This window comes from Galeopterus variegatus, unplaced genomic scaffold, assembly GCF_000696425.1.
Source record: "Galeopterus variegatus unplaced genomic scaffold, G_variegatus-3.0.2 Scaffold3157, whole genome shotgun sequence".
Taxonomy (NCBI): Eukaryota; Metazoa; Chordata; class Mammalia; order Dermoptera; family Cynocephalidae; genus Galeopterus; species Galeopterus variegatus.
In genome coordinates, this window is record NW_007729268.1 from 61,434 (window position 1) to 77,137 (window position 15,704).

The 15,704-nt window shown below is 37.2% G+C and overlaps 1 protein-coding gene across 3 annotated transcripts in view; it reads left to right on the forward strand.

Annotated features, from left to right (window-relative positions):
• The first annotated feature begins 8,717 nt into the window (after window positions 1-8,717).
• Window positions 8,718-15,704, forward strand: part of FSHR (follicle stimulating hormone receptor) — a 174,226-nt gene continuing 167,239 nt past the window's right edge. For all 3 annotated transcript variants that reach the window (XM_008584150.1, XM_008584152.1, XM_008584151.1), the window contains exon 1: window positions 8,718-8,941. In XM_008584150.1, coding sequence (XP_008582372.1) covers window positions 8,790-8,941 — 152 coding nt within the window. In that variant the 5' untranslated portion in view covers window positions 8,718-8,789. The remainder of the gene's footprint in view (window positions 8,942-15,704) is intronic.

Below are 15,704 nucleotides of genomic sequence, written 5' to 3' on the forward strand. Positions count from 1 at the left end.
CATCCTGCTGCACTTACATAATCCCATCTAATTCTTAACACAAATTATATAAGAAAGTAATAAAATATCAAGAAATAAAATAACTATATAAAGAATTATAATTAATATTCTAATATTGATAATAACGTGGATTCAAAGATGCTACTTGAAAGATATAGTTTTTAAAGGTCATCATGTTTTACTGAAAATTCACAAGCTATACCTTTATGCCCTTGTCATAGTACAAGGAATTTTTATTCCTGCCATAAGTCTTACAGTATACTTCACCAAGGCCTATAACATTAGAGCAAGGCTACCGTAGATTCACATGAATAATTAAAACTGCAGGAGGATAATGTGTAAAAAGAGAAAAATAATTTGTTTTTTTTAAATAAATATAAACCTACCAGATAAGAATTTCTGAATGGAGGATGTCTGTGGTCATTTTACAATGTCATAATTTCAAAAAGACTAACCTATACTATTTCCCTCCTGGTATAGGAACATGCTTAGTTAGTAATTGAATAGACTGCTAAAGGCTGAAAATGAATCTTCAACATTATCACCAGCATCTGTATTAGTCGGCCTACCTTGTACTTTGAAAAACAGTGAGAAAAGTTTTTTTTTTTTTCCCCTTTTGTCTTTTTTCGTGACTGGCAACGGATCGCAACCCTCAGTGTCACGCCTGTACCGGACCGGGACCGGCAACGGGATCACAACCCTCGGTGTTGCGCCCGCACCTCACTCAGCCAGTGAGTGGCTGGTCTGTATGTGGGATCCGAACCCTCAGCGGGAGCGCCGCCGCTCACCCAAGCGGCACACTGTAGCAGTGCGCCACCGGGCCGGCCCGAGAAGTTTTAAAATTACCTACCATGCACAATGACATCTTCTAAATGCTTAGGTACCTGTGGTAAATTGTTGCCAAAAGTGACCACAATTATTTTTATCACTGTTTGCACACCACCTTACAATGCAACATTTTGTTCCATCAAGAGGTGGAGCCTGCTTCCCCAGCCCTTGAATCTGGTCTGGCCTTGTTGCTTGGTTTGACCAGTAGACCACAGCAAGTTATAGTGTAAAAGTTCTGAGTCTCTTGGAATGCCATCATGTGAATACTGCCAAGCTAGGCTGCTGGGGGATGTGGAGCAGAACTAAGTCATCCCAACTGAAGCTGTCTTGGACCAGCCAGATGCCAACTAACTCAGTAGCTGAGCACAGATGCATGAGTGAACCCAGCCAAGTCTAGAACTACTCTGCTGAACCTAGACCAAGCTGCTGACCCCCAGAATCATGAATGAAATAAATAGCAGTTGTTTTAAAACATAATGATTTGGGGTTGTTTGGTAAGTACCAAAATCTGTCTCAGTACACTAAAAGGAAGCAACATCATCTTGCATTCCTTAGATCTAGTTTCTTTTGGCAGAAGAGTCCCTGGTATAAAAGTTCTAGCTAGGGGCTGGCCACTTAGCTCAGTTGGTTAGAGCACGGTGTTGGTACCACTAAGGTCTGGGGTTTGATCCCTGTAAGAACCAGTTGCCAAAAAAAAGTTCTATCTCAGCTCATTTTACAGTTCTACTTGTCGGATTTTATTCTTTATTTGGCTACGTTCTCCACCATTAGGACAGCTTCCTCACCTGCTAAATAGACATACAAGTGTTCCCCCACTGACCCCAGAGACGTTATTTTCACATGACTGCCCTAAAAAGAAAAAAGAATTGGCTTGGAAATTAATTTTTCTAATTTATTTATAAGCCATTTCAAACTTCTACCTGTGACAAACCTTCCTTGGTAAAGAATTATATACAGCTCTGTGAGGTCATCAATATCCAAGGAATGAAAGCTGCCTGAAGAAAATGTATTTAGTCCTTCAGTCCAGCAGTGAAAAGACGTGTTCCTGCCTCATTGCCGATATTTGAGTTCTTTGAGATTTGAGAAGCTTTTAAGTTATGAAATCAAGAAGCTAAAATAGGGCCAGCCTAGTGGCGCACTGCTACAGTGCGCCGCTTGGGAGTGCGGTGGCGCTCCCGCCAAGGGTTCGGATCCCACATACAGACCAGCTGCTCACTGGCTGAGCGAGGTGCGGGCGCAACACCGAGGGTTGTGATCCCGTGGCCGGTCCCGGTCCGGTACGGGCGCGACACTGAGGGTTGCGATCCGTTGCCGGTCACAAAAAAAGACAAAAAGGAAAAAAAAAAAAAGAAGCTAAAATATACCTTGACCTTCCAGTAGAATTCTTAAGATAGATTCCTAAGACAACAATCACAATCACAGTCATCATAATCATTATCGGCTGATGTTTGCATAGTTCTTAATTTCTAGGACATCTGAGAAACCTGAAGGCACTGCCAAATATAAGGTGTCCCTGATATAAGGAAGAACTGGCAAACAGCCTCAAAACAAAGTTCTTCATGAAATAGAATAAATGGGAGGAAAGCTATTTATAGGGTAAAAAGGATGAAGACAGTCAGGTGGGAGACATACAGAGGTAGAAGAGATCTATATCACATATAATTTTTCAGATTGATCACTCGGTAATAAGGCATTTATTTCAGGGTTATCACTGCTAATCTCCTGGTAAAGTGTTAGACCTTCATTTTTCACATCAGATTGCCTTTTACATTAGAGAGGACATTTTCCCCTTCTGTGTCCAGTACCAGTGCAAAACATTCCTGCTGCAGTTGCTATGCCCAGTTCTCTGATTATGGCATGAGTAGTCTTTCTCCTCACTTTAGGAGAAGATTGCAACTCCAGATAGCTGCTTCTGAGAGCAGGTCATATATATTCACACCCTGAAGCACTTTCTATCTGGGTAGACTCTCATAAATCTTGCAGAACTCATGATGGAGCTAAACAATCCAGAGCAAAGCTTCAACCCCTGAGGTAAACTGGTGCAGGTTGAAAGATTATTCTAAAATAAAGATCTAGAAAAACCATAGCACATTCAAAGCTATGTCGTATGAGGAATAGCTGAAGGAATTGGGGATTACCTAGGCAAGTAAAAAGATGATTTAGGAAGTTCAAAATAGCCTATGAGGTGCTGTAACCTGCTCCTACAGGCTTATAAGAATAGATTGATAGCTGAAGGAATTGGGGATTACCTAGGCAAGTAAAAAGATGATTTAGGGAGTTCAAAATAGCCTATGAGGTGCTGTAACCTGCTCCTACAGGCTTATAAGAATAGATTGATAAATGTTCAGGAATTTTGCAAGCTGGTTGACATCACATTGGCAGCTTGATATAAAATATAGTGGGACAATTTACACCATAGAAATGAACAAATGCTACAAATAAGATAAACATTTACCAGATTATTACTGAAATTAGCTGTCTTCAATTATTTTAAGGCTTCTTTTTTTGGAAAGAGATTACATTTGGTTATAAGCAATATTTCTCAAGTTTGCTTCTCAAAACAAATGCTTTCCAATACAGTATCTGCAAAAACAAATGAGAAAAAACACACTAGGAGTATAAAAATATACTAGGAGTTCTAGTGATGTGGGCCAAAGTGGCAGGGAATCTTAGCAAATACTGAATATATAAAATAATGAGGAAATGTAATAATGACAGAAATAAAACAGTGGACATCAATAAATGCATGTTATCTAGCTGGCGAGTAGGCTTAAAATTTAAAGCCCATGTATTTTTAAGGAAGGAAATTAAAATATTGATTAAATTCAACTTTATTCTGTAAAAGGTATAAGTACATGGTAAAAGTATAAATAAAAGTAAAAGGTAAAAAATTGAGAGTAGCCATAAACAATTTATAAGGAGAGTATATAATATGTAAAACAGTAGATGGAACAAAATGAAATGAGAAAATAAAAGAAAACAATAAAGCAATAAAGGAAACAAACACACAAAAATTTAACAAATAAAAGGCAAGAAAGGAAAAATAAATGGAGTATGTAAAATTAGAACAAAGAGAAAGCAAGTTACATGGTAAGAAAAAATAATTCATATGGGTCATTAATTTTAATAAAATGTAAATAAGCTCACCTGTTAAAAGAATGAGATTGTAGGGATAGATTAAAACACAAAATCCAGTTGGTAAGTTGTTATAAAAGACAAACCTAAACCATAAAGACACTGAAAGGTTGAAAGCACAAAGGTAGAAAAAAGTATACTAGAAAAAGATTTATCAAATGTGTTTTGGTGGCTGTCCAGTGCAGGGATCGGAACCCTCGACCTTGGTGTTACGTTAACACCGTGGTCAAACCAACTGAGCTAACCAGCCAGCCCCAATAGTTATCAAATGAAAAGGTGGAATATCTATATTACTATCACATAAATTAGACTTCAAGATAAAATGTAATATTATGGATAAAGTAAGATGATACAAAAAATAGAAGGTTTAATTTACCAGGTATATCATTTTACATGTGTATTCCCCAAATAAAATAGCCATTAAATATATAAAGAAAAATTGACAGGACTACAGAGATAATTTGAATATTTGCAAAAATTAACTATGTCTTAAGCCATAAAACACGTCTCAAAATGTTTGAGGAAAGAATAGAATCAATACAGGCAATATTCTCTGACCAATATGCAATTAAATTAGAGGCTAATAACAGAGAGATAAATTGAAATAACTCTGAAGTTTGTAAATTTCAAAAGCACACATCTCAATAATCTATGTGCCAAAGAAGAAATAGTAATGGAAAATTAAGAAATTCTTAGAACTAAGCTGTAATGAACAATTTACTTATCAGCATTTGTAGAATAGAACTAAGGGTAGAGACAACAGGGAAATTTACTGCTTAAGTGTATATGTTAGAAAGGAAGAAAGGCTGAAAACTAATGAGTTGATATCCATATAAGTTAAAAAAGAAAAAAAAGAACAAAAAATAGAGGAAAAATAAGGAAAAAATTGTGTAAAGGAAACAGAGTCAGCAGCAAAGGCAAAAGTTGGCTCTTTGAAAGGACAAATAAAGAAAATTCTGGTAAAGCTGATCAATAAAAAGAAACTAGACATAAGAAAAAGAACAAAAAATAGAGGAAAAATAAGGAAAAAATTGTGTAAAGGAAACAGAGTCAGCAGCAAAGGCAAAAGTTGGCTATTTGAAAGGACAAATAAAGAAAATTCTGGTAAAGCTGATCAATAAAAAGAAACTAGACATAAATAATACTAGAATGGTTTAGAAGAGATTTAAAAAGAGAATACTAAAAGCTTTTATGCCAATAAAGTTAAAAACTTGAATAAAATGGAAAAGTTCTAGAAGATTATAACTTAACAAATTTAAGAAGAAATAAAAAACCTGAATAATCCAATAACAATTAAAGAAGTTGAATCAATATTTTTAAATCTTCACATGCACACATGTACACACACACAAAAAAACCCCTATAAAACCAGGCTTGAATGATTTCACAGGCAAGCATAGGCATACTTTCAAGGAATAGATTATTCTAGTCTGAAACAGTTTTTTCCCAAGAATATTCCAAAATTAGGGGGGTTACTCTCCGACTCAGTCTGTAATGCAAATACAACCTTAGTACCAAACCATAAAAGAACAACACAAGAAAGGAAAATAAAAAATCACCCAGAATTACTTATTATTAAATTACAACTTATTCATGAACATAGATGTAAAAATCATAAATAAAATATTAGGAAGTCAAATCTCTCAGTGGGTAAAATGACAATAACTCATAACCAAGTTTGTTAATCTCAGGAACAAGATTAACAAGATTAAGAGTAGTTTAAGAAGATAAAATTATCATAAAGAAAGGAGAAGCAAAGGAGGAGGGAGACAGAAGGAAAGTGAGGGGTTGGTGGAGGAGAGAGAGAATGAAAAAGAGATGGAGGAAGGGAGGAAAGAACTGAAAAGGAAGAAATAAACTCCATCTCTGTCTATCTGTCTACCTACCTGTCTATTTATCTACATGCATGAAATTAGATGTAGATGATGGTCTACATAGAGAATGCAATAAAGTAGTTAAGTACAAATAAATATCCCAAAATTAATTGCATTTTTACAATGTGATGACAAACATAAAATGTAACTTTAAATATTGATATTATTTACAATAGTAAAAAACATACATGTTATCTAGAAATAAATTTAAGATATTAAAACTTTTATGGAGAAAAGTATCAAACTTTATTGAAAGACATTAAAGAAGGCCTTTAAAAGCATGGTGATACACCATAATCACGTGTAGGAAGACTTAATATCTTATAAGTGACAATTTTTCCTAATATTAATCTAAACAGTCATTGCAATTCCAAACAAAATTATACCAAGGATTTTTTCAAGGAGTTTAATAGGCTGATTCTAAAATTTATCCATAAAGGTCCAAAATAGGCAAGATACTCCTGTAAGAAATAAGGTAGAGGTATTTTCTTATGATATATCAAGACTTATTTTAAAGTTCTAGTAATTAAGATGGTATAGCATTGGTGCAGTGTAGATCAAAAGGACAGTGGAATATAAAAGAGCTTAGACACAAGGCCATGCAAAATAGTTACTTGAGATATGAGAAAGGTAGTTCTACAAAGGAAAGGAGAAAAGGTGGTCCATTCAGTAAATGGTTCTGGAACAATTCTTTTTATCAATGTGGGTAAAAACAATTATGCCATTGGATAAAAACAAATTGAGTCCCTGATTCATACCATACATAAATATCAATACCAAATAGATCAAAGACTGTGATGTACAGAGCAAAACTATAAAACTTTTAGAAGAAAACATAGGAGAACATTTTTATGATCTCAGAATAAAAAAAGATTACAGGGAAATGAAAACATAAATTGTAGTATATTTATACAATGGAATATTGTACACTAGTAAAAACTAATAAACTACAGCTACACATAACATGGTGATTTTTAGAAATGTCAAGTTAGTGTAAAAGAGCAAATAGCAAAAGACTACTTAAAGAGTGATACAATTTGTTTAAAATCCAAAAACAACCAAAAATTAAACAATATATTGTTGGGAGATATGTATGCTGATGATAAAATTAATTTTAAAAAACAAAAGAAATAATAAACACAAAATTCAGATTAATGGTCACCTCTGGGCACAGGAAAGTAGGGATAAGGAAGGATCTACCAAGCAGATGCAACAGCATTGGCTATGTCCTTTTTTCTTCAGTCTACAACTGTTTGATTTATTATTATGCTTAACAAATTACATTCATGTTACATATATTATCTATTAATTGTGAATATGACATAGCTTTTAAAATCAAAATATCAAATTTTAAAAAAATATTTCTTCTCATTATACAAAGACTAATTTAATTATACTTGGAATTCTCCAAAATCTAAGTGGGGGGTTATAGGGCAGAGAGATGGGTGGGAGGTTCGACTGATAATGAGTTTCCCGTCACTGGAATTGTTCAAGCACAGGTGGAAAATCCCTTTTAAATTAATGTGAATATTTTAAAGAAAACTTAAGCATTAGTTGGTTGATTGAATTAAGTTCCTTTTCCATCTGAAGACTATGATTCCGAGGACCCATTGTTGAATGAACTAATTTAACTGCTCATGTTAGCCAAAATTGTTAACAGTATGGAGTCCATAAAGAAACTGCCCTTATCTTCCAATCTCAAAATCGGAATGAGTCAGTTGCTCCCAGAAAAAGCTCGGGGACAACCGCACCCCAAAATTCACTTGGTTCTGTTTTTCCCTTGGTAATTTAATCCTTTCATTACTTATCATTTTACCTTGGTGAGGCAGGGGAGATGGAGGAGGGGTGGGATAGATACACATATATCTGCATTTTCACAAAACTCAATTTTATGCAACTAGTTATCTAAAGATGGTGTTGAAAATTTTAGCAGGTAATAAGTTGTAGGCAGGATCTTAGAAAATATTCTGCCTTTAATCTTCATGGTTTCTGGAGTTGAAAGTTGAAAGCCACTTTACTAAGAGTGTTGCCAAACGCTCCTCAGAGCCCTCACAATCAAGGAGATTGGGAATGCGAACAAAAGTGCCAGGGCTGTCACCCACTGGGAACATTTGAAGCTAAGTTAAAAGCATAGATTAAATATATTAATTTGTGACAACTGCCAAAAGGCAAGGGCAAACTTCAGAGCTTGAAAATGAGAGAAGCCAGCAAGGATACGCATGAGGAGGTAGACCTGCTGGCATTTACAAGTCCCCACTGGAAACATAGCCCATTCCTTGGATCACTCAGGTTAGTCAATTATCTCTGCAGATAACCCTATCAGAAGAGCCTTGCACCCGTGGAGATCTGCCTAGGGCTTGCTAACCCACCTGTAGGTTTCTGAGTAATGCCATTTTTTATTAATTACAGAAAGAGGATCAATGACTGAAACCAAGAAGATCTGGTTTCATATCAGATAAAGGCTGGAGGAAGAAGTTGAAGCTGAAGACTGAAAATAGATCCCCTAGGCTTCACTTATCAGTACGCCTCCTAGCAATGTGTCATATTTTGGGTTGTGTCTTTTGGGGGGAAAGTCAATCATGTTCGCTCTGTTAAGAAGAGAATGGTGATCAGCAGGAACACTTCTGCTCGGAAATAATGTAAACTACTCCAAACATGCAGCAAGGTTTTATTTGCTGTCTTGCTTGGGTCAAAGTGTAAGAAATTCAATCTCGGACAGGGGAGTAGCTTATCTTGCCCTGGAAATCACTGCTGGCACACAGGAATTTTGCTTTTCACATGGAAATGAGCAAAATAATAATAATAATAATAAGCATCCCTTGGTAAGTCACATGACCCTAGCAGTTCTCAAGGCAGATCTCTTCTCATAAGGGCGCTGTGTGCAGCCTCTGAAATCTGTGGAGGTCTTTTTCTGCAAATGCAGGAAGAAAGCAGGTGGATGGATAAATAAGCATGGCCTTGCTCCTGGTCTCTTTGCTGGCATTCCTCAGCTTCGGCTCAGGATGTCGTCATCGGATCTGTCACTGCTCTAACAGGGCTTTCCTCTGCCAGGAGAGCAAGGTGACAGAGATTCCCTCCGACCTCCCCAGGAATGTGGTTGAACTGTGAGTATCAGGGGAGCGGGAACAGCTGCATGGCTGGCATGTGTGTATTGCGTACTATTATTATTTTCATACTAGGCTGATATCTGTTGGGCTGAAATATTTCTGCCTTGACTGAAGGCTTGAAGAAAACAAACTTTTTCAGCCCAACACTCCTGCCCTGCGGGTTGTGAGAGTTTGTATCAGCATTTATCAAGAAAGGGCAGTGTGGATGGAAACCTGAATCCAAAGGCAAAGGAAAGAGTTTTTGGTCTTTCCAACACGTTTGCCCATATTTGGGTTCCCTACTCTCTTTAGTGGAACCAGAAAAGTAAAACAGAGCAAAGCAGAAACCTAGGATACCTAGAATTGGAGGCAGAAAGACAGCTTTGATGAAAGCAGAATATATAATGTGTGTCTCCTGAGGACACGGAATTGAAGAATGCCAGAGTCATTGCAGCTTGAAAGTCACCAGCATATATTTCCTGAACTGAGATTCTGCATCCTGGGAGAAAGGCAGGAGGAGGAGAGGGGAGAGGGTTGAAGAAAAAGGAAGAAAGAAAAAAAAAAAAAAAAAAGAAGGGGGGCAGAGAGGGAGGGAAAAATTCAGGACAATCTTTCATACAGCTGGGAAAATGTGATTCTGAGTTTAGGTTTTTGAACTATTTTAACAGGAAATAGACTCTTAAGTGGGACAGGAACTTGGACATCATCTCACACTATGTCTTCATTTTGCAAATCAGGACTCTGGTATCCAAAGAGTAAAGAGAATTGACCAAACTCTCCTCGTCAGTGGAGACAGAGCCAACGCTAGAAATCAGACCTTTGGCTCACAGTCTACTGTTCTTAGGGGGGCAGAGAGGGAGGGAAAAATTCAGGACAATCTTTCATACAGCTGGGAAAATGTGATTCTGAGTTTAGGTTTTTGAACTATTTTAACAGGAAATAGACTCTTAAGTGGGACAGGAACTTGGACATCATCTCACACTATGTCTTCATTTTGCAAATCAGGACTCTGGTATCCAAAGAGTAAAGAGAATTGACCAAACTCTCCTCGTCAGTGGAGACAGAGCCAACGCTAGAAATCAGACCTTTGGCTCACAGTCTACTGTTCTTTCTTGATGCCCCTGGGTCTGACTGCATTAGAGCCACCATGAGGAAGGGCTGTCCAATTGTCCACTTATCACTGCCCCTGAGAAGTGGCAAGTTTTGACTCAGAGATTGTAGCTGCCCTCAGTGTTTTTATTGCAAGGATTTAAAACAGAAGCTGCTAGTCTGGATAAAGGCTTATTTCAAACTTTGTCTTCTAAATCTATTGATGACTTTTATTTTATTGCAAAAGGTAGTCGTGTTTCCAGTTCACCAATTGTCATAATGACACTCAAATGTGTTGGTGTTGCATTTCAGATTTTCACTCAGGGACAAATGGTTGCAAACTGGGTTGGTTCTGCTTGCCACTTTTCCTCTTGTTGTCTCAAGTCTTCATTTCCTATCCAGAGGTATTACAGAGGCAGGGAAAATAACTGGGCAGCTCTGTGTTTTGGCTACACTGCCTCAAATGAGACAACTGGTTATTCTTGTTTATGCTGAAGAATGTGCCTATGCACAATGATAGTCTGGTTTATTAGCTCATTATAAACACATGAGAAGGCCAATGAAACTAAGCTCCTGCAAGAAGTCACTTACTCCTAAGTGACTTTGAGCAATTACTTAACCTCTTCGGGGCCTTAGGTTCCTCATTTCTAAAGTGATTTTAATACCAACTTCTTAGTTGGATTGTTATGAACACTAAAAGCTATAGACTCCTTCTCCCCTCCTGCCCCCAATTTCCACCTCTCCTGGACCCACTTCACTCCTTCCAATGTTTCCCTGTGAGCCAAGCAGTGCTATCCAGCTGCTAAAGCAGACAGCCCTTAACAAGGTTTCATTTTAGGGCAGTACTCCTTTTCCCCCCAAAACTGCCTTCCACACTAGGCTGTCTGCTTTCTGAAATCTCTACCAGGAGAGAGATTATTCATTCTGCATAGAAAACATAGGCAAAAACAAAAAAGAAAGAGAAGGAAGGAAGGAGGGAGGGAGGAAGGGAGGAAAAGGAAATCCACCCCCATGCCCAAACCCTGTGGGAGCATGTGCACATGAATTAGTGTGGGAAGTGCAGGAATATGATTTTTTTAAAATTATAATAAGGTATAAATTACTAAAACATACCTCTGCCCCAAAGCATTTTGCAACTAAAGTAAGCAGAAAGAGAGCATAAATTATTGAGATATTATGGAAGAGATTGAGAGAGTATGATGGCCAGAGCACCAGAAACAAATTTCACACTCTTGACCAAGGCTAGCTCTGGGTCAACCCCTTACCTAAGTGTATGTAACAGTGAACAAATTTGCAAAAAACTAAAAAGGGGGAAAAATTGCTTGCCAGTAATTGATGCTTTCCCATACCTGAGAAAGGAGTATGTTGTTTGAGAGCTTTGGTGACTAAAAAAGTTCTCCCAGATGCCTAATCTTGAGAATATTCTTTTCTATGCACATATTAGTAGGCTTGAGTCGGACCGTCCTAGACTTTGGCTTTGCAATCTTCACAGCAATGTGTATTGAGGAAAAGGAGAGAAGTGTTGCTTTGGCTGTTAGATAAAAGAGAAACATTATTCGAGGATATTTTTAGGCAAATGTGTTAGTCACTGAAGAGCAGATAAAGTGCCAAGTAAGCTAGAACTCAGATGTTCTGTTGGAGTGAAAAAGCAACTATCTCTATTTTTGCATCCTTAAAAGGATTGGATCAGGGTTATCTGGAACATTGGCAGGAGAGAGATGAAATGGCCTGTTCATAAGTATTTCTAATTCACCTTGCAATCTTCCAAGTTTGGGTATTGACTTTAATGATGATCACATCAGGTGTAGGTGAATGGAAAAGCTGGGCTTCATTGACTGCAATTGCTTAATCTGTCAGCATGTGGAAGCTTCGTTGTTACTCAGGTTTACCTGGGGGAAAACAACTTCTAATTTTTATCATGTACATTTTTATCCTATCATCCCAGCCACCTTGCAGCAGTTTCATTTCATTTTATACCAGCTATTGCCAAAGATTGCTAATTCCCCTGATCTGCCCATGCTGGTATTCACCCCAAAAGAACAGAGAAGTACCATAAACAGGCAGGAATATTCCTTTTAGTAAGGGGCTCCTACTATTTGCTTTGTGCTTTATATATACTGTTTTATTAAAGCTTACAACAGAATTGCAAGTTTGATATTATTGCTCTATTTTGCAAATGAGGCAAATCAAAGCTCAGCAAAGTTGAATAACTTGGGTAGAGTCAACAAAACTGTAATGGAAACTGAAATTTGAATTTCATAAATTTTCACATCACAGTAATTACTCTTTTGATTTGTTCAACCTTATAAAAAAGTGAAAAAGATCTTTAGTTCATGCATCATTATAAAACATGGAGCAAGCCAGATTTAGCCCACAGGCTGGATATTACTCACTTCTACCTTAGACTATAGCTGAGAGAGTGGATTAACTATTACAGGTTAAGGTGGGGTTCAGGCATCCTGAGACCACATGGCACCATGGAGATAGAGTTAAACTAGGTGAGCAGAGTCAGGAGTTGGGGCAGTTTTGAGGAAGTATTCACAGGTCAGTCTTTAACTGGTTCTGACAATTCAGGGATGGTAGAGTATAGCATCTAGAATCTGAAGTTTAAACTGTTGAAATAAGTTTAAACCCAGGCTGTGCCATTAAATCTCAGCTCTGTCATCTGGGCTTTTGGCTATATAACGGTAATTACAGCATGTGCCTGACTCATAGAGTTGCTATGGGGATTACATGAGACAATGCATGTAAAACACTTAGCATGATGTCTCTCATGCTATTGTTGTTATTGTTGATAATGATGATTTGGTTCTCATCTGGAAACTACTAGGCTATAACCACTTAACCACAGAGAGCTTTCAAGAGGTACAAGAATGCTCTGGAAAATTGATGTAAAGATTTTTATTACTCTGAAATTGTTTACAATCTCCCACTTGTTTAAGAATAATCTCCTCCCAGCAGCTGTTGTACTTAATCTCCATGCACTTACTTTCTGAGTAAAAAAAATATATTCCTTAAGGCTGTCAATATTTGCTAAGAAATCAAGGAGCATGTTCTTTCTGACCACAGTCAAAGGAATTTTGATTTTGGACTTATCCTAAAACTCAGGTTCACCTGGAGGCAGTCAGTGAATCTAGAAATTTCCCTTTGATCTTGCTTTATTTTTCCCAAAGTTAGAATTCCTAAGGAGAATGCAAATACCCATTCCAAATCTGAAATTCTAAGTTTAAGCGACAGTATAGATACAATCATGTTTTTCTTTGCAGGGTCAGATGACCATAATACTAAAGGACAAAAGTATCCATTGATGGTCATTCTTGGCTTAGAGAGACCTGTACTGGGATTATATTACAGGCTGCCTATATGCAACCCTCTCCTCACAGCAAGTTCCCTTATCTCATTGCAATCTCATTTGACTAGCATATACTTCTAATTATCTAATTATCTTTTTCTCTTTTTATGGCTGATCATTCTCGATCCCCCACAACCATAGATTATTATTCAGTTAGGAGATTTAAAGTGTGTCTAGTTTATTCTTTCCTTAATAGGTCCTTAGTTCTGAGTGATGTATCCTTGCTGTGTGCAAAAAGAGAAGGCCTTGCTGTGCCAATAAATTCTGTGATTTCCAAGAGTGAAATAGAGTTTTTGATGTCTGCAAACATTTGAATTTTAGGTTGTTTTTTTTTTAAAAAAAATGCATCTTTGGGGATTAATATTCTGCAGAACACATTTTGGAAAAGTCTGGTCTATCCAACTCCAGCGGCCAGAACTAATCCCTTCTAAAGGATGGACCACAGCCCAGACCTCCTGATGCCTCATTCAGTGCTCATCTATAGCTAGAGATAGACTAAAAAATGCATCTTTGGGGATTAATATTCTGCAGAACACATTTTGGAAAAGTCTGGTCTATCCAACTCCAGCGGCCAGAACTAATCCCTTCTAAAGTATGGACCACAGCCCAGACCTCCTGATGCCTCATTCAGTGCTCATCTATAGCTAGAGATAGACCCTTGGGTGAGTTTTCATTCTTTTGTGCCTGAGAAGTAGCTATTTAAGAATGTGCTGTGTTCTCATGAAGGAGATGGCTTGAAGTATAGCCTATAGCCATGGGGAAACTAGGTGTTCCCTGTTATGAGGTGAAGAAAGAAGATAAAACAACGGAACTACTAAAACCACTCCTAACTTCCTCATTTGTTAAATGTTGTCGGCTTAATTCTTTTTATCATGTAAGTTTCAAACTTTTCTGATCACCCATATCTAATCAGTTTACAAACTCCCTTCATATTGCCACTAGCAATGATTTTTTTTGTTGCCATCATCTTTGCTTGGGCTCTGACCATCTAAAGCCTGGATTATATAATTACTTCCTCATTTATCTTCTTCCTACCAATCTCTCTTTTCTCCAAATCTCTCTTTTCTCTTTTGTCATTCCATTTCCTCCATAAAGCACCACTGCCACCATGTTACAATCACCCAGTTCAAAACAACCCAGTAGCTCACCTTTCTGACTCTACCTCACTCCATGCTCCAACAGGAGCCAACTCCACAAGACTAGTAGAGACTTGCTCTCAAGCACAGCTTGTGAATTGCTTCCTCTCTCTGTCTTCATGCTATGCCTCTTGTTTTTACTACCTTCAGTTTCTTCTTTTCCTCTTGAAATCCAACCTGCTTATTACAATCTCATTCGAAGATTGCCTCTTTCATGAAGTCCACCCTTACCAATCCATCTTTTTTTTTTCTTCTTTTCCTCTTGAAATCCAACCTGCTTATTACAATCTCACTCGAAGATTGCCTCTTTCATGAAGTCCACCCTTACCACTCCATCTTTATTTAATCTTGCCTTCATCTGAACCCTGATGCAGTTCATTTCACACTTAATCTTGCTTTGCATCTAATTTTTCATGTGTGTCTTATTTCTTCAATTGCAGTAAAAATTTCCTTTCTACTCTTTATTGTGCCTGGTTCAATGCAACGTATGTTCTGGGCCCTCAGTTATGTGTAGAACAAATGATTCAATAAATCAGGGGGAATTATATCTGTTTATTTGCTCTGCTTCTTAGCATTGAAGAAAAAGATTCTTATGAAAGATGATTATTGCTCTCTCCTGCAGTGAACTACTCTAGGATTTGATAGTTTTCTTGTTTTCCTTGATTTTTTATGTGTTCATTTTAAGAAAACACTTCTATGTCATTACAGAATCCATTAATTTATTCAGAAACAGAGATACATAGGCTAGAAACAAGGTCTCCTAAATTAAAAGTTGAATATTCTATAATCCAGGCACATCACTCAATTCTCTTGACTTAAGTAGTAATATGTCTCTCTATACCTAAAAGGAATTTTGAAAAGATTAATGAAAAATGAAATTGCCTAAACATAAACACTTTAAAACAGACAGAAATGTTCAAACAAATATAATTTTTGCCAATTAGCATCAGATCCCAAACCCTAAATATTAGATTTCCTATGTTCCCCCAGCTTGGTTGTGGTTCTGTCTGGTTATCAAAACCAAACAGCCCACTGTGCAGATTGTCCTGGGTGCCCATGTCTGGAGACTGCTGCTTTATCTAGATAATACTTTGAAAAAAACAAACAGCACAGTGTTCTCACTAATATATACATAATCCTTTCTCGACATGAAATCTTGCACCTACTTTAGTGAGAAATGATATGTCTATGTCCAACATTTCGA